The sequence below is a fragment of the Nerophis lumbriciformis genome, linkage group LG29 (assembly GCF_033978685.3).
Source record: "Nerophis lumbriciformis linkage group LG29, RoL_Nlum_v2.1, whole genome shotgun sequence".
NCBI classification, from domain to species: Eukaryota; Metazoa; Chordata; class Actinopteri; order Syngnathiformes; family Syngnathidae; genus Nerophis; species Nerophis lumbriciformis.
Window position 1 is genome coordinate 32,917,501 of NC_084576.2, and position 20,000 is coordinate 32,937,500.

General features: G+C 37.0%; 1 protein-coding gene across 1 annotated transcript in view; it reads left to right on the top strand.

Annotated features, from left to right (window-relative positions):
* atr (ATR serine/threonine kinase) overlaps positions 1–20,000 on the top strand; it is a 123,664-nt gene that overhangs the window by 17,635 nt on the left and 86,029 nt on the right. Inside the window, exons 11-13 of the mRNA XM_061924475.2 lie at positions 1,235–1,335; positions 7,677–7,848; positions 9,377–9,535. Coding sequence (XP_061780459.2) covers positions 1,235–1,335; positions 7,677–7,848; positions 9,377–9,535 — 432 coding nt within the window. The remainder of the gene's footprint in view (positions 1–1,234; positions 1,336–7,676; positions 7,849–9,376; positions 9,536–20,000) is intronic.

Below are 20,000 nucleotides of genomic sequence, written 5' to 3' on the forward strand. Positions count from 1 at the left end.
AAAAGTAAACATCCAGTGCAAATCTTAATATTCTGCAATAGTATAAGCATTTCAAAATTAAAATTATTGCTTATTTTGCTTTAAAATGTGCAAAAATAAAGATAAACATCCAATTCAAAAAAGTGCAAAACGGAAATATTCTGTAACAGTGTAAACATTTCAACAAAAGTAAAAGTATTGCTTATTTGCTAAAATGTGCAAAAATAAAGCTAAACATCCAATACAAAAAAGTGTACAGTGTAAACATTTCAACAAAAGTAAAAGTATTGCTTATTTTGCTTAATAACACAACAATGATAGTATGATTAAAGTGAAAGTTAATTGTTGGTTTGTACATAGTATATGTAACTGTTAATGTTGTAAAAGGTATTTGCACAACTAATTAACGTTAGCGTTTGTGACACGTCTTGTGCCGTGGGGTTCTTTCAGGACCGACAGACTGAACGCCAGACGGCTTTGCCAGGTTTACAATCTTTTAATTTTACGCAAAGTCTTTTCTCTTCCAACTCTTTTCTCTTTCTTTCCTCGCTTTTCGGCTCCTCTTCCTCGCTCGCTCGTCGTCCTCTGTCTCTGTCTCTCCTCCTCTCTCGCGCGGATCGCGCACCTGGGCACGATTGCGCACCTGGGCACGATTGCGGCGTCGCTCCCGGCGCGCCCCGCCTCGCCGCTCGCTCGCCGCCGCCGCCTCTCCACAGCGTTAAAGAGGAGCGCGTCTTTGTACTGAACAGGCACGCCAAACGCGCCTCTCAGAGCGAAACGGTGTTTTAGTTTATGAATTTACAACGCAGATACAAATGACACATTCATGTTTTTGTGTAATGATGACAACGTATACTCACGCGGACCATTGACTAGTTGATGGTGATGGCAAGAACGCTGTCGGGTGTTTTCTTTTCAAATGTTCCTTCATAGCCGTTGTGCTGCTATGATAGGCCATTTCCGCTCGACACAGTGTGCATACAACAACATTATTAGGCCGTTTATTGAAATACTCCCACACTTTTGACGACTTTTGGCGTGCTTTTTTCCCCTCGCTCGCATCGTCTGCTTTGCGCTCCGCCATGACAGTAGTGTGACGTAAATATACGACGCGCCGCCGCCCAAAAACGGCGTCGACGTATTTACGTAACCGATGACGTCGACTACATCGACGCGTCGTTTCAGCCTTACTTGTGGATCATTAAAGTATTTACAGTGTTACTTTTTCTTCTTTGACCACACGTGTGTGTTCCAGCTGCTGGTTGCTCGCCTCAAAGACGCCTTCAACAACTCAAAGGTGAAGAAAGACGACCACCTGCGCCACACTCTCATCCTCACCACTGGAGAGATCGGCAGGTAACAAATATATGTTTGCACCTCTGGGCCGTTGCGAGTGACCGGCTGGAGCAGTCTGTTGGATGTTAAAGAAATCGGTCAGATTTTTGTTTCGTCTGACATCACATGGTCAAAGATAAGACCTTCTGGAGGAAAGTTCTGTGGTCAGATGAAACAAAAATGGAGCTGTTTGGCCACAATACCCAGCAATATGTTTGGAGGAGAAAAGGTGAGGCCTTTAATCCCAGGAACACCCTTCCTACCGTCAAGCATGGTGGTGGTAGTATTATGCTCTGGGTTTTGCTGCCAATGGAACTGCTGCTTTAAATGGGACAATTTTTTTATTTTTTTTTATTTTATTTTATTAAATCAACATAGAAAAAAACACACGATACACTTTCAACTAGTGCATCAACCCCAAAAAAAACCCCTCCCTCCCCCATTCACACTCACACACACCCACTCACACAAAAGGGGTTGTTTCTTTCTGCCATCAATACTCTGGTTCCCACAACATGGACAACACTTCTGCAAGGGACACAACACAGTCCCTGAAGCACACTTGATTGTTTGTGCTGCTGGTCCACTAACATTTTCATTTAATTACTTTTTTTTTTTTTTTTTCTTCTCCCCTATGTAATTATTTTTATATTGTTTACTTTCCCTTTTATCCAAGAAAATATTTATTTATCCTATCTACATACCTGCCAACTACTCCGGTTTTCCCGTAATTAGTACGGTTTTGATCAACCTATTCCGGGTTACGGTTGCAGTGATAAAAAATACGGTTTTTCATTCATTTAAAAAAAAAAAGGGTGAAAACTACGCGAATTGCACCTTGTGCAGACAAGATTTTTCGATCGGACACGGAGGAATTAGCGATGTAAAAGACCACGTTGGGACAAAAAAACACAAGTCTAATGCCGTTGCTAGCGATACAAGTGGAAAACTTTCAACATTTTTCGTCGCCCAAACAGATTCTTTGGATGTGATAAATGCCGAAGTTTTATTTACGGAGGCAATAATTGAGCATGGACTTCCAATCGCAGTGGCTGATCACATGGGACAGTTAAATGTTTGTAATGCAACCTTTAAAAATCATTACGCGGTGATCGCGGTCCCAAAAATAAACTTTTCTTGCATGATAATGTCCAGAAAAACTCGCTTTATATTACTATAGAGTCCTTTAAACGAATGAGTTTGATGGTTTATCACAAACCTTAAATGAAAGAAGTCCTTTGTTCTCCTGCACCATGCATGCGCTTTGGCCTTGCTTCGTGTTTGGTGCGCAATCCTGTCGGCTGTATTTCACAGCACGTCTTTGACAACTTGAAGTGGCATAAAACATTTAAAACAAAGGGGTTATAGGAACAATCACTTTCAGTGTTTTATGCCACTTCAAGTTGTCAAAGACGGTATGCTGGTGCCCGACTGCCACAAGTGGAACAAACATTTGAAACAAAGGGGTTATAGGAACAATCACTTTCAGTGTTTTATGCCATTTCAAGTAAACTTATCATAAAGTTACCATATCATTTTTGCAGTATGATCAATCTGATAGAATACATTTGGATTTTAGCCACAAAAAGGTAATGACACCAATGTTATCTATTGGAATTGTTTAGTACTGTTATACTGTTAAAAGTGTTTATACTATTTATGCTTTCAAGTCCAAGTTGAAGAAATCTTGTTAAATGTTGACAGCATAACTACCAAAATACAGAAGTATGTCCTTAATATTTTTGCAGTGCTATTTCTGTTGAAAAGTTCAAATGATTACATTAGAGATGTGATGTGCCACTTTTCAAGTGTCTGATGGCTTCAATTAATTTTCATGAATTTTTCATATTTTGAATTCTTTTGAAAGGCTTACAAAAAAACTACATTTGAATTGTAATTCCATGCTATTGACAGGACTATTAATTTTAATGAAGTTAGCTTACCATGTTTACAGTATGATAATTGTGATAGAAATGTGAATTTTAGGCACAGAATATTTTTTACAATTGAACAAGGCAGTAGATTATACAAGCTTGGACAGAAAGTTAATAATGACACCAATTTTTTTTTTAATGGAATTGTTTAGTACTGTTTTACCATTTGTTTACTGTAAAAAGTGTTTATACTTTCAATGAACAAATTGAAGTCTTGTGAAAGGTTGACAGGATAACTGGCATTAACTGTCAAAATAATTTCAAACTATTGAAGTTAGCTTACAGAATAAACATGTCAATCAACCCATATGATTTTTGCTGTAATATTTTTGTTTTGAAAAGTCACTGTGACTGATAGAAAAGTGATGGTTTTAGCAACATTTTAACCTGTCTGAATGCTAATAATCATTTTGCGTCGGGGGGGCGAAGCCTGAACCCCCCACCAGGACTTTGTCCTGGACCTACCGGGGCCTGCGGCCCTTGGACCCTGGCTACTAGGTTTTTCTGATTTCAAAAGTTGGCAGGTATGTATTATGCTCTGGGCCTGTTTTGCTGCCCATGGAATTGCTGCTTTAAATGGGACAATGAAAAAGGAGCATAACCTCCAAATTGTTCAGGACAAGCTAAAATCATCAGCCCGGAGGTTGGGTCTTGGGCACATTTGGGTGTTCCAACGGGACAATGACCCCAAACACACCTCAAAAGTGGTAAAGGAATGGCTAAATCAGGCGAGAATGAAGGTTTTAGAATGGCCTTCCCAAAGTCCTGGACAATGCTGAAGAAACAAGTCCATGTCAGAAAAGCCAACACATTTAGCTGAACTGCACCAATTTTGTCAAGAGGAGTGCTCAAAAATTCAAGCAGAAGCTTGTGGATGGCTACCAAAAGGGCCTTATTGCAGTGAAACTTGCCATTTAGAATCATAACTCTTAGTTACTAACAATTGTTTGACTATCACTTAACACAAAAATGTGACATGTTTGTTTGACTTTCACTTTATAATAAAAATATGTAACATAATTGTTTATTGACTTGACTTAACACAAAAATGTAACAACTGCAGAGGTGGGTAGAGTAGCCAGAAATTGTACTCAAGTAAGAGTACTGTTACTTTAGAGATTTATTACTCAAGTAAAAGTAAGGAGTAGTCACCCAAATATTTACTTGAGTAAAAGTAAAAAGTATGTTGTGAAAAAATTGTCGCACAGCAGCTAAATGAACACTTAGTGTCTAACAATCTCTGTGAACCTTTTCAATCCGGTTTCAGGGCAAATCATTCTACGGAGACAGCCCTCGCAAAAATGACTAATGATCTACTGCTAACGATGGATTCTGATGCGTCATCTATGTTGCTGCTTCTTGATCTTAGCGCTGCCTTCGATACCGTCCATCATAATATTTTATTAGAGCGTATCAAAACACGTATTGGTATGTCAGACTTAGCTTTGTCGTGGTTTAACTCTTATCTTACTGACAGGATGCAATGCGTCTCCCATAATAATGTGACCTCGGACTATGTTAAGGTAACGTGCGGAGTCCCTCAGGGTTCGGTTCTTGGCCCTGCACTCTTTAGTATGTACATGCTGCCGCTAGGCGACATCATACGCAAATACGGTGTTAGCTTTCATTGCTATGCTGATGACACCCAACTCTACATGCCCCTAAAGCTGACCAACACGCCGGATTGTAGTCAGCTGGAGGCGTGTCTTAATGAAATTAAACAATGGATGTCCGCTAACTTCTTGCAACTCAACGCCAAGAAAACGGAAATGCTGATTATCGGTCCTGCTAAACACCGACATTTATTTAATAATACCACCTTAACATTTGACAACCAAACAATTACACAAGGCGAATCAGTAAAGAATCTGGGTATTATCTTCCACCCAACTCTCTCCTTTGAATCACACATTAAGAGTGTTACTAAAACGGCCTTCTTTCATCTCCGTAATATCGCTAAAATTCGTTCTATTTTATCCACTAGCGACGCTGAGATCATTATTCATGCGTTCGTTACGTCTCGTCTCGACTACTGTAACGTATTATTTTCGGGTCTCCCTATGTCTAGCATTAAAAGATTACAATTGGTACAAAATGCGACTGCTAGACTTTTGACAAGAACAAGAAAGTTTGATCATATTACGCCTATACTGTATATACCTTTATATACATATATACATATATATATACCTATACTGGCTCACCTGCACTGGCTTCCTGTGCACTTAAGATGTGACTTTAAGGTTTTACTACTTACGTATAAAATACTACACGGTCTAGCTCCGTCCTATCTTGTCGATTGCATTGTACCATATGTCCCGGCAAGAAATCTGCGTTCAAAGAACTCCGGCTTATTAGTGATTCCCAGAGCCCAAAAAAAGTCTGCGGGCTATAGAGCGTTTTCTATTGGGGCTCCAGTACTATGGAATGCCCTCCCGGTAACAATTAGAGATGCTACCTCAGTAGAAGCATTTAAGTCCCATCTTAAAACCCATTTGTATACGCTAGCCTTTAAATAGCCCCCGTTAGACCAGTTGATCTGCCGTTTCTTTTCTTTTCTCCTCTGCTCCCCTTTTCCTTGAGGGAGGGGGGGGCACAGGTCCGGTGGCCATGGATGAAGTGCTGGCTGTCCAGAGTCGGGACCCGGGGTGGACCGCTCGCCTGTGCATCGGCTGGGAACATCTCTGCGCTGCTGACCCGTCTCCGCTCGGGATGGTGTCCTGCTGGCCCCACTATGGACTGGACTCTTACTATTATGTTGGATCCACTATGGACTGGACTCTCACAATATTATGTCAGACCCACTCGACATCCATTGCTTTCGGTCTCCCCTAGAGGGGGGGGGTTACCCACATATGCGGTCCTCTCCAAGGTTTCTCATAGTCATTCACATCGACGTCCCACTGGGGTGAGTTTTTCCTTGCCCGTATGTGTGCTTTGTACCGAGGATGTCGTTGTGGCTTGTGCAGCCCTTTGAGACACTTGTGATTTAGGGCTATATAAATAAAGATTGATTGATTGTGAAAAAACTACTCAAGTACTGAGTAACTGATGAGTAACATACACACACATATCTCATATATATATATGTATATATATATATATATATATATATATATATATATATATATATATACACACACACATATATATATACACACACATATATATATACACACACATATATATATACACACACTATATATATATACACACATTTATATATATATATACACACACACACTCTATATATATATATATATATATATATACACACATTTATATATATATATACACACACACACACTATATATATATATACATACACACATTTATATATATACACACATTTATATATATATATATACACATATATATAAACTGTATATAATTTATATTTATTTATTTTGCCGTTTTTGTTTACATGTTAAAGGTGTTTTAATGAATATACATGCATGTTTAACACATATAGATTCCTTTCTTTCATGAAGACAAGAATATAAGTTGGTGTATTACCTGATTCTGATGACTTGCATTGATTGTAATCAGACAGTAGTGATGATAGCGTCCACGTTTTCAAATGGAGGAGAAAAAAAGTTCCTCCTTTCTGTCTAATACCACATGAAAGTGGTTGGTTTTTGGCATCTTATTTGTCCAGCTTCCATATTCGTTTTTATACACTTTACAAGAAATACATTGGCGGCAAACTCCGTAGCTTGCTAGCTTGTTTGCGCTGGCTTTCGTAGACTCTTGTTTTGAAAGTGCAGGCGCGATGGAGCGGCACTTTTATTGTGAAGACAGGAACTGTGCAGTCAGTCTTTAGGCTTTTGACAGGATGTACGGTTGAAATAAAAAAGGGTCTTTTTTCCTTCACACTTTTGATTGATTGATTGAAACTTTTATTAGTAGATTGCACAGTACAGTATATATTCCGTACAATTGACCACTAAATGGTAACACCCCAATAAGTTTTTACACTTGTTTAAGTCAGGTCATGTGACCGCCTGGCTCTGTTTGATTGGTCCAACGTCACCAGTGACTGCATCTGATTGGTGGAACGGAGTGAACGTCACCAGTGACTGTATTTGTTGAAACGCAGGCACTATGAAGGTCTGTCTGACAGACCAAAACAAACAAAGCGTGCATTAACAGATCGATAAAAATGACCGGTAGTAGCGAGTAGCGAGCTGAATGTAGATAAAAGTAGCGGAGTAAAAGTAGCGTTTCTTCTCTATAAATATACTCAAGTAAAAGTAAAAGTATGTTGCATTAAAACTACTCTTAGAAGTACAATTTATCCCAAAAGTTACTCAAGTAGATGTAACGGAGTAAATGTAGCGCGTTACTACCCACCTCTGAACAACTGTGTCTTGACTTTCACTTAATAACATTCAAAATGTCACTTTTGTGTTGTTGTTCCTCTTCCAGAGCCTCCCAGGGCAGGCTGGTGTCCTTCTCCCTCCTGCATCTGCTCCACTGTCTGCTGTCCAAGTCTCCGCAGGTGTCGGTGGCCGCCTACACTCAGATCAGAGCTCTGGCCGCCGCCAAAGGCCTCAAACTCCAAACACTCTTCAGTCAATACAAGAACCCCATTTGTCAGGTGAGGGCTGTTGTACAAACCCCGTTTCCATATGAGTTGGGAAATTGTGTTAGATGTAAATATAAACAGAATACAATGATTTGCAAATCCTTTTCAACCCATAGTCAGTTGAATGCACTACAAAAACAAGATATTTGATGTTCAAACTCATAAACTTTTTTTTTTTTTGCAAATAATAATTAACTTAGAATTTCATGGCTGCAACACGTGCCAAAGTAGTTGGGAAAGGGCATGTTCACCACTGTGTTACATGGCCTTTCCTTTTAACAACACTCAGTAAACTTTTGGGAACTGAGGAGACACATTTTTGAAGCTTCTCAGGTGGAATTCTTTCCCATTCTTGCTTGATGTACAGCTTAAGTTGTTCAACAGTCCGGGGGTCTCCGTTGTGCTATTTTAGGCTTCATAATGCGCCACACATTTTCAATGGGAGACAGGTCTGGACAACAGGCAGGCCAGTCTAGTACCCGCACTCTTTTACTATGAAGCCAAGTTGATGTAACACGTGGCTTGGCATTGTCTTGCTGAAATAAGCAGGGGCGTCCATGGTAACGTTGCTTGGATGGCAACATATGTTGCTCCAAAACCTGTATGTACCTTTCAGCATTAATGGCGCCTTCACAGATGTGTAAGTTACCCATGTCTTGGGCACTAATACACCCCCATACCATCACACATGCTGGCTTTTCAACTTTGCGCCTATAACAATCCGGATGGTTCTTTTCCTCTTTGGTCCGGAGGACACGACATTCACAGTTTCCAAAAACAATTTGAAATGTGGACTCGTCAGACCACAGAACACTTTTCCACTTTGTATCAGTCCATCTTAGATGAGCTCAGGCCCAGCGAAGCCGACAGCGTTTCTGGGTGTTGTTGATAAACGGTTTTCGCCTTGCATAGGAGAGTTTTAACTTGCACTTACAGATGTAGCGACCAACTGTATTTACCGACAGTGGGTTTCTGAAGTGTTCCTGAGCCCATGTGGTGATATCCTTTACACACCGATGTCGCTTGCTGATGCAGTACAGCCTGAGGGATCGAAGGTCACGGGCTTAGCTGCTTACGTGGAGTGATTTCTCCAGATTCTCTGAACCCTTTGATGATATTACGGACCGTAGATGGTGAAATCCCTAAATTCCTTGCAATAGCTGGTTGAGAAAGGTTTTTCTTGGAATCTACTTTTATACCCAATCATGGCACCCACCTGTTCCTCTTTTGCTTGTTCACCTGTGGGATGTTCCAAATAAGTGTTTGATGAGCATTCCTCAACTTTACTTCTTTGTCACGTGTTGCTGGCATCAAATTTTAAAGTTAATGATTATTTGCAAAAAAAAAAGGTTTATCAGTTTGAACATCAAATATGTTGTCTTTGTAGCATATTCAACTGAATATGGGTTGAAAATTATTTGCAAATCATTGTATTCCGTTTATATTTACATCTAACACAATTTCCCAACTCATATGGAAACGGGGTTTGTAGATCTCAGCAAGTAGATCAGTATTCATCACACTCCTGGCATGTGTTCAGTTCCTGGTGGAGTCGCTGCACTCGCGTCACGCCTCCGCCCTGCGCAGCACCCCCGATCAGAGCAGCAGCGAGTCAGCCAATCAGAGGGAGCTCGCCCTGGACATCCTGGCCCAGATCGCACACGCTTTTGACTTTCCAGACCTCAACCTCTTCCTGTCTGTACGTATTTCACTTCTCTTATCTATTTCCATGGCCAAAGTCACAAGCAAACGTCTAGTTTGGTTTCAGTCATGTCAACGTCGATTTTCTTATAATTGGATTTTTCATTAAGTAGTATTGTGTATTTGTGAACAAAAATGAGCAAATATGTCAATGTTATTGAATAAATTAGATGAGGTCATTCCTGAAGGAATTGCGTGTGAATACTGCAATACTGAAGTTGAAGTGAAATGCTGACAGAATGTAGTATGAATGTAAGAATAGTTTGAATGTTGGAATGGTTTCAATGTAGAAGAGTTTGAATTTCCAGGAAAACCGGAATTTGGTTTGGAACTTGGGAAAGTGTTAGTTTGAATGTCCAGGATGAGTGGAATGTGTTGATGTTGGAATGGTTTGAAGAGGTTGAAAAATGTGGGAATTGTGCAACTTGGAAAAATGTCCCATTCATTTCAATGGAAACTTCCTGGAAATTTGGGAATTTCAGGAAAAGCGGCATTTAAAAAAAAATGAATAAGAGCATGAATGTCCTGAATGAGCTGAATTGGTTGGTGTTGGAATCGTTTAAATCGGGCAAGAAATGTTGACCTAGTAACATTTTGTTAAATTAGAAATGGTATTATGGAATTTCAGAAAAAACAGGAATTTTTCAAGTTCTTACACCAACTTGTTTTTTTGTCCTGACTAAGAGAAATGTTTTGACAGTGGAACGGTTAAAATGGGTTGAAACATGTGAAAAGAGTCATCACACTAAAAATGTTTGGAAATAAGGTTAGAAAAAAACAGGAATTCCTGGAAATTTGTTGAACGTGGAAAAAAGGTAGTTTGAATTTCCAGGATGAATTGAATGTGTTGAAGGTGGAATGGTTTGAATAGCTTGAAAAATGTGGGAATTGTGCAACTTGGAAAAAATGTCACATTCATTTCAATGGGAACTTCCTGGAAATTTGGAAATTTCAGGAAAAGCTGGATTTAAAAAAAAAAAAAGAATAAGAGCATGAATGTCCTGAATGAGCTGAATTGGTTGGTGTTGGAATCGTTTAAATCGGGCAAGAAATGTTGACCTAGTAACATTTTGTTAAATTAGAAATGGTATTATGGAATTTCAGAAAAAACAGGAATTTTTCAAGTTCTTACACCAACTTGTTTTTTTGTCCTGACTAAGAGAAATGTTTTGACAGTGGAACGGTTAAAATGGGTTGAAACATGTGAAAAGAGTCATCACACTAAAAATGTTTGGAAATAAAGTTAGAAAAAAACAGGAATTCCTGGAAATGTGTTGAACGTAGGAAAAAAGGTAGTTTGAATTTCCAGGATGAATTGAATGTGTTGAAGGTGGAATGGTTTGAATAGCTTGAAAAATGTGGGAATTGTGCAACTTGGAAAAATGTCCCATTCATTTCAATGGGAACTTCCTGGAAATTTGGGAATTTCAGGAAAAGCTGGATTTAAAAAAAAAAAATGAATAAGAGCATGAATGTCCTGAATGAGCTGAATTGGTTGGTGTTGCAATCGTTTAAATCGGGCAAGAAATGTTGACCTAGTAACATTTTGTTAAATTAGAAATGGTATTATGGAATTTCAGAAAAAACAGGAATTTTTCAAGTTCTTACACCAACTTGTTTTTTTGTCCTGACTAAGAGAAATGTTTTGACAGTGGAACGGTTAAAATGGGTTGAAACATGTGAAAAGAGTCATCACACTAAAAATGTTTGGAAATAAGGTTAGAAAAAAACAGGAATTCCTGGAAATTTGTTGAACGTGGAAAAAAGGTAGTTTGAATTTCCAGGATGAATTGAATGTGTTGAAGGTGGAATGGTTTGAATAGCTTGAAAAATGTGGGAATTGTGCAACTTGGAAAAAATGTCACATTAATTTCAATGGGAACTTCCTGGAAATTTGGAAATTTCCGGAAAAGCTGGATTTAAAAAAAAAAAAAGGATAAGAGCATGAATGTCCTGAATGAGCTGAATTGGTTGGTGTTGGAATCGTTTAAATCGGGCAAGAAATGTTGACGTAGTAACATTTTGTTAAATTAGAAATGGTATTATGGAATTTCAGAAAAAACAGGAATTTTTCAAGTTCTTACACCAACTTGTTTTTTTGTCCTGACTAAGAGAAATGTTTTGACAGTGGAACGGTTAAAATGGGTTGAAACATGTGAAAAGAGTCATCACACTAAAAATGTTTGGAAATAAAGTTAGAAAAAAACAGGAATTCCTGGAAATGTGTTGAACGTAGGAAAAAAGGTAGTTTGAATTTCCAGGATGAATTGAATGTGTTGAAGGTGGAATGGTTTGAATAGCTTGAAAAATGTGGGAATTGTGCAACTTGGAAAAATGTCCCATTCATTTCAATGGGAACTTCCTGGAAATTTGGGAATTTCAGGAAAAGCTGGATTAAAAAAAAAAAAATGAATAAGAGCATGAATGTCCTGAATGAGCTGAATTGGTTGGTGTTGCAATCGTTTAAATCGGGCAAGAAATGTTGACCTAGTAACATTTTGTTAAATTAGAAATGGTATTATGGAATTTCAGAAAAAACAGGAATTTTTCAAGTTCTTACACCAACTTGTTTTTTTGTCCTGACTAAGAGAAATGTTTTGACAGTGGAACGCTTGAAATGGGTTGAAACATGTGAAAAGAGTCCATCCATCCATCCATTTTCTACCGCTTATTCCCTTTGGGGTCGCGGGGGGCGCTGGAGCCTATCTCAGCTACAATCGGGCGGAAGGCGGGGTACACCCTGGACAAGTCGCCACCTCATCGCAGGGCCAACACAGATAGACAGACAACATTCACACTCACATTCACACACTAGGGCCAATTTAGTGTTGCCAATCAACCTATCCCCAGGTGCATGTTTTTGGAAGTGGGAGGAAGCCGGAGTACCCGGAGGGAACCCACGCAGTCACGGGGAGAACATGCAAACTCCACACAGAAAGATCCTGAGCCCGGGATTGAACCCAAGACTACTCAGGACCTTCGTATTGTGAGGCAGATGCACTAACCCCTCTGCCACCGTGAAGCCCTGTGAAAAGAGTCATCACACTAAAAATGTTTGGAAATAAGGTTAGAAAAAAACAGGAATTCCTGGAAATTTGTTGAACGTGGAAAAAAGGTAGTTTGAATTTCCAGGATGAATTGAATGTGTTGAAGGTGGAATGGTTTGAATAGCTTGAAAAATGTGGGAATTGTGCAACTTGGAAAAAATGTCACATTCATTTCAATGGGAACTTCCTGGAAATTTGGGAATTTCAGGAAAAGCTGGATTAAAAAAAAAAAAAAGAATAAGAGCATGAATGTCCTGAATGAGCTGAATTGGTTGGTGTTGCAATCGTTTAAATCGGGCAAGAAATGTTGACCTAGTAACATTTTGTTAAATTAGAAATGGTATTATGGAATTTCAGAAAAAACAGGAATTTTTCAAGTTCTTACACCAACTTGTTTTTTTGTCCTGACTAAGAGAAATGTTTTGACAGTGGAACGCTTGAAATGGGTTGAAACATGTGAAAAGAGTCATCACACTAAAAATGTTTGGAAATAAGGTTAGAAAAAAACAGGAATTCCTGGAAATTTGTTGAACGTGGAAAAAAGGTAGTTTGAATTTCCAGGATGAATTGAATGTGTTGAAGGTGGAATGGTTTGAATAGCTTGAAAAATGTGGGAATTGTGCAACTTGGAAAAAATGTCACATTCATTTCAATGGGAACTTCCTGGAAATTTGGGAATTTCAGGAAAAGCTGGATTAAAAAAAAAAAAAAGAATAAGAGCATGAATGTCCTGAATGAGCTGAATTGGTTGGTGTTGGAATCGTTTAAATCGGGCAAGAAATGTTGACGTAGTAACATTTTGTTAAATTAGAAATGGTATTATGGAATTTCAGAAAAAACAGGAATTTTTCAAGTTCTTACACCAACTTGTTTTTTTGTCCTGACTAAGAGAAATGTTTTGACAGTGGAACGGTTAAAATGGGTTGAAACATGTGAAAAGAGTCATCACACTAAAAATGTTTGGAAATAAGGTTAGAAAAAAACAGGAATTCCTGGAAATTTGTTGAACGTGGAAAAAAGGTAGTTTGAATTTCCAGGATGAATTGAATGTGTTGAAGGTGGAATGGTTTGAATCGTTTGAAAAATTTGAAAAATTTGGGAATTGTGAAAGTTTGAAAAATGGGTAATTAATTTTAAATGGGGAAAATGGTTCTAAAAACTGGGAATTCTAGGAAATCCAGGAATTTTTTGAATAATTGTTGAAAGGGAGCACACAATTCCTGAACTAGCGGAATATTTTGACATTGGATCAGTTTGAATTGGATTACAAATGTGGGAGTTGTGGAACTTTGAAAAAATGTCCCATTCTTTTCAATGGGAATTTCATTAAAAAATTGTGAATTCCGGGAAAACAGGGACATTTTTTGAAAATGGTAAAAGAAATGTGAATGAGTTGAAATGGTTGGTGTTGGAATTTTTCAAAACGGTCGTGAAATGTTGAAGTAGTAACATTTTTAATTCAGAAATGGTATTACGGAATTTCGGGAAAACCGGGAATTTTTTAAGTTCCTAAACCAACTTGTTTTTTTGTCCTGACTCAGAGAAATGTTTTGATGGTGGAACAGTTGAAAAATGTGAAAGGAGACATTGCACTAAAAAAGGTTGGCAATAAGGTTAGAAAAAAAACAGGAATTCCTGGAAATTTGTTGAACGTGGGAAAAAAGGTAGTTTGAATTTCCAGGATGAATTGAATGTGTTGAAGGTGGAATGGTTTGAATCGGTTGAAAAATGTGGGAATTGTGGACGTTTGAAAAATGGATAATTAATTTTGAAATGGTTCTAAAAACTGGGAATTCTAGGAAATCTGGGAATTTTTTTATAATTGTTGAAAGAGAGCACACAATTCCTGAACTAGCTGAATATTTTGAAGTTGGAACAGTTTGAATTGGATGAAAAATGTGGGAGTTGTGGAACTTGGAAAAATGTCCCATTCATTTCAATGGGAACTTCCTGGAAATTAGGGAATTTCTGGAAAAGCTAGATTTAAAAAAAATATGATTAACAGCAGCAATGTCCTAAATGAGCTGAATTGGTTGGTGTTAGAATTGTTTAAATCGGTCAAGAAATGTTGAAGTAGTAGCAATTTTTAATTGAAAAATGGTATTACGGAATTTCGGGAAAACCGGGAATTTTTTAAGTTCCTAAACCAACTTGTTTTTTGTCCTGACTCAGAGGAATGTTTTGATGGTGGAACGCTTGAAAAATGTGAAAGGAGACATTGCACTCAAAAAGGTTGGCAATAAGGTTAGAAAATCAGGAATTCCTGGAAATGTGTTGAATGTGGAAAAAAGGTAGTTTGAATTTCCAGAATGAATTGAATGTGTTGAAGGTGGAATGGTTTGAATCGTTTGAAAAATGTGGGAATTGTGGACGTTTGAAAAATGGATAATTAATTTTGAAATGGTTCTAAAAACTGGGAATTCTAGGAAATTTGGGAATTTTTTTTATAATTGTTGAAAGAGAGCACACAATTCCTGAACTAGCTGAATATTTTGAAGTTGGAACAGTTTGAATTGGATGAAAAATGTGGGAGTTGTGGAACTTTGAAAAATGTACCATTCTTTTCAATGGGAATTTCATAAAAAATGTGGGAATTCTGGGAAAACAGGGACATTTTTTGAAAATGGTCAAAGAAATGTGAATGAGTTGAAATGGTTGGTGTTGGAATTTTTCAAAACGGTCGAGAAATGTTGAAGTAGTAGTAGTTTTTAATTGAAAAATGGTATTACGGAATTTCGGGAAAACCGGGAATTTTTTAAGTTCCTAAACCAACTTGTTTTTTTGTCCTGACTCAGAGGAATGTTTTGATGGTGGAACGCTTGAAAAATGTAAAAGGAGACATCGCACTAAAAAAGGTGATATAATTGTTGAAAGAGAGCACACAATTCCTGAACTAGCTGAATATTTTGAAGTTGGAACAGTTTGAATTGGATGAAAAATGTGGGAGTTGTGGAACTTTGGAAAAATGTACCATTCTTTTCAATGGGAATTTCATAAAAAATTTGGAAATTCTGGGAAAACAGGGCCATTTTTTGAAAATGGTAAAAGAAATGTGAATGTCCTGAATGAGTTGAAATGGTTGGTGTTGGAATTTTTCAAAACGGTCGAGAAATGTTGAAGTAGTAGTAGTTTTTAATTGAAAAATGGTATTACGGAATTTCGGGAAAACCAGGAATTTTTCCAGTTCAAAAAACAATTTAGTTTTTTTGTCCTGGTTAAGAGGAATGATTTAATGGTGGAACGTTTGAAGTGGGTTGAAAAATGTGGAAGGAGTAGTCGACAGAAAAAAGGGTGAAAATAGGGTTTGGAAAAATGGGAATTATGGAAATTCCTGGAATTTTTTTGAACCTGGAAATATGATATGAATGTCCAGGATGAGTGGAATGTGTTGAAGGTGGAATGGTTTGAATCGGTTGAAAAATGTGGGATTGTGGAAGTTTGAAAAATGGATAATTAATTTTGAATTAATTTTGAAATGGTTCTAAAAACTGGGAATTCTAGGGAATCCAGGAATTTTTTTTGTAATTGTTGAAAGAGAGCACACAATTCCTGAACTAGCTGAATATTTTGAAGTTGGAACAGTTTGAATTGGATGAAAAATGTGGGAGCTGTGGAACTTTGAAAAAATGTCCCATTCTTTTCAATGGAAATTTCATAAAAAATGTGGGAATTCTGGGAAAACAGGGCCATTTTTTGAAAATGGTAAAAGAAATGTGAATGAGTTGAAATGGTTGGTGTTGGAATGTTTCAAAACGGTCGAGAAATGTTGAAGTAGTAACATTTTTAATTCAGAAATGGTATTACGGAATTTCGGGAAAACCGGGAATTTTTCCAGTTCAAAAAACAACTTGTTTTTTTGTCCTGATTAAGAGGAATGTTTTGACGGTGGAAAGTTTGAAGTGGGTTGAAAAATGTGGAAGGAGTAGTATGGAAATTCCTGGAATTTTTTTGAACCTGGAAATATGATAGTTTGAATGTCCAGGATGAGTGGAATGTGTTGAAGGTGGAATGGTTTGAATCGGTTGAAAAATGTGGGATTGTGGAAGTTTGAAAAATGGATAATTAATTTTGAATTAATTTTGAAATGGTTCTAAAAACTGGGAATTCTAGGAAATTTGGGAATTTTTTTTATAATTGTTGAAAGAGAGCACACAATTCCTGAACTAGCTGAATATTTTGAAGTTGGAACAGTTTGAATTGGATGAAAAATGTGGGAGTTGTGGAACTTTGAAAAATGTACCATTCTTTTCAATGGGAATTTCATAAAAAATTTGGAAATTCTGGGAAAACAGGGCCATTTTTTGAAAATGGTAAAAGAAATGTGAATGAGTTGAAATGGTTGGTGTTGGAATTTTTCAAAACGGTCGAGAAATGTTGAAGTAGTAGTAGTTTTTAATTGAAAAATGGTATTACGGAATTTCGGGAAAACCGGGAATTTTTTAAGTTCTTAAACCAACTTGTTTTTTGTCCTGACTCAGAGGAATGTTTTGATGGTGGAACGGTTGAAAAATGTGAAAGGAGACATCGCACTAAAAAAGGTGATATAATTGTTGAAAGAGAGCACACAATTCCTGAACTAGCTGAATATTTTGAAGTTGGAACAGTTTGAATTGGATGAAAAATGTGGGAGTTGTGGAACTTTGGAAAAATGTACCATTCTTTTCAATGGGAATTTCATAAAAAATTTGGAAATTCTGGGAAAACAGGGCCATTTTTTGAAAATGGTAAAAGAAATGTGAATGTCCTGAATGAGTTGAAATGGTTGGTGTTGGAATTTTCCAAAACGGTCGAGAAATGTTGAAGTAGTAACATTTTTAATTCAGAAATAGTATTACGGAATTTCGGGAAAACCAGGAATTTTTCCATTTCAAAAAACAATTTAGTTTTTTTGTCCTGATTAAGAGGAATGATTTAATGGTGGAACGTTTGAAGTGGGTTGAAAAATGTGGAAGGAGTAGTCGACAGAAAAAAGGGTGAAAATAGGGTTTGGAAAAATGGGAATTATGGAAATTCCTGGAATTTTTTTGAACCTGGAAATATGATATAAATGTCCAGGATGAGTGGAATGTGTTGAAGGTGGAATGGTTTGAATCGGTTGAAAAATGTGGGATTGTGGAAGTTTGAAAAATGGATAATTAATTTTGAATTAATTTTGAAATGGTTCTAAAAACTGGGAATTCTAGGGAATCCAGGAATTTTTTTTGTAATTGTTGAAAGAGAGCACACAATTCCTGAACTAGCTGAATATTTTGAAGTTGGAACAGTTTGAATTGGATGAAAAATGTGGGAGCTGTGGAACTTTGAAAAAATGTCCCATTCTTTTCAATGGAAATTTCATAAAAAATGTGGGAATTCTGGGAAAACAGGGCCATTTTTTGAAAATGGTAAAAGAAATGTGAATGAGTTGAAATGGTTGGTGTTGGAATGTTTCAAAACGGTCGAGAAATGTTGAAGTAGTAACATTTTTAATTCAGAAATGGTATTACGGAATTTCGGGAAAACCGGGAATTTTTCCAGTTCAAAAAACAACTTGTTTTTTTGTCCTGATTAAGAGGAATGTTTTGACGGTGGAAAGTTTGAAGTGGGTTGAAAAATGTGGAAGGAGTAGTATGGAAATTCCTGGAATTTTTTTGAACCTGGAAATATGATAGTTTGAATGTCCAGGATGAGTGGAATGTGTTGAAGGTGGAATGGTTTGAATCGGTTGAAAAATGTGGGATTGTGGAAGTTTGAAAAATGGATAATTAATTTTGAATTAATTTTGAAATGGTTCTAAAAACTGGGAATTCTAGGAAATTTGGGAATTTTTTTTATAATTGTTGAAAGAGAGCACACAATTCCTGAACTAGCTGAATATTTTGAAGTTGGAACAGTTTGAATTGGATGAAAAATGTGGGAGTTGTGGAACTTTGAAAAATGTACCATTCTTTTCAATGGGAATTTCATAAAAAATTTGGAAATTCTGGGAAAACAGGGCCATTTTTTGAAAATGGTAAAAGAAATGTGAATGAGTTGAAATGGTTGGTGTTGGAATTTTTCAAAACGGTCGAGAAATGTTGAAGTAGTAGTAGTTTTTAATTGAAAAATGGTATTACGGAATTTCGGGAAAACCGGGAATTTTTTAAGTTCCTAAACCAACTTGTTTTTTGTCCTGACTCAGAGGAATGTTTTGATGGTGGAACGGTTGAAAAATGTGAAAGGAGACATCGCACTAAAAAAGGTGATATAATTGTTGAAAGAGAGCACACAATTCCTGAACTAGCTGAATATTTTGAAGTTGGAACAGTTTGAATTGGATGAAAAATGTGGGAGCTGTGGAACTTTGAAAAATGTACCATTCTTTTCAATGGAAATTTCATAAAAAATGTGGGAATTCTGGGAAAACAGGGCCATTTTTTGAAAATGGTAAAAGAAATGTGAATGAGTTGAAATGGTTGGTGTTGGAATGTTTCAAATTGGTCGAGAAATGTTGAAGTAGTAACATTTTTAATTCAGAAATGGTATTACGGAATTTCGGGAAAACCGGGAATTTTTCCAGTTCAAAAAACAACTTGTTTTTTTGTCCTGATTAAGAGGAATGTTTTGACGGTGGAAAGTTTGAAGTGGGTTGAAAAATGTGGAAGGAGTAGTATGGAAATTCCTGGAATTTTTTTGAACCTGGAAATATGATAGTTTGAATGTCCAGGATGAGTGGAATGTGTTGAAGGTGGAATGGTTTGAATCGGTTGAAAAATGTGGGATTGTGGAAGTTTGAAAAATGGATGATTAATTTTGAATTAATTTTGAAATGGTTCTAAAAACTGGGAATTCTAGGAAATTTGGGAATTTTTTTTATAATTGTTGAAAGAGAGCACACAATTCCTGAACTAGCTGAATATTTTGAAGTTGGAACAGTTTGAATTGGATGAAAAATGTGGGAGTTGTGGAACTTTGGAAAAATGTACCATTCATTTCAATGGGAATTTCATAAAAAATTTGGAAATTCTGGGAAAACAGGGCCATTTTTGGAAAATGGTCAAAGAAATGTGAATGAGTTGAAATGGTTGGTGTTGGAATTTTTCAAAACGGTCGAGAAATGTTGAAGTAGTAACATTTTTAATTCAGAAATGGTATTACGGAATTCCGGGAAAACCAGGAATTTTTCCAGTTCAAAAAACAACTTTGTTTTTTTGTCCTGATTAAGAGGAATGATTTAATGGTGGAACGTTTGAAGTGGGTTGAAAAATGTGGAAGGAGTAGTGGACAGAAAAAAAAATGAAAATAGGGTTTAGAAAAATGGAAATTATGGAAATTCCTGGAATTTTTTTGAACCTAGAAATATAATAGTTTGAATGTCCAGGATGAGTGGAATGTGTTGAATGTGGAATGGTTTAAATAGCTTGAAAAATGTGGAAATGGTGAAGTTTGAAAAATGGC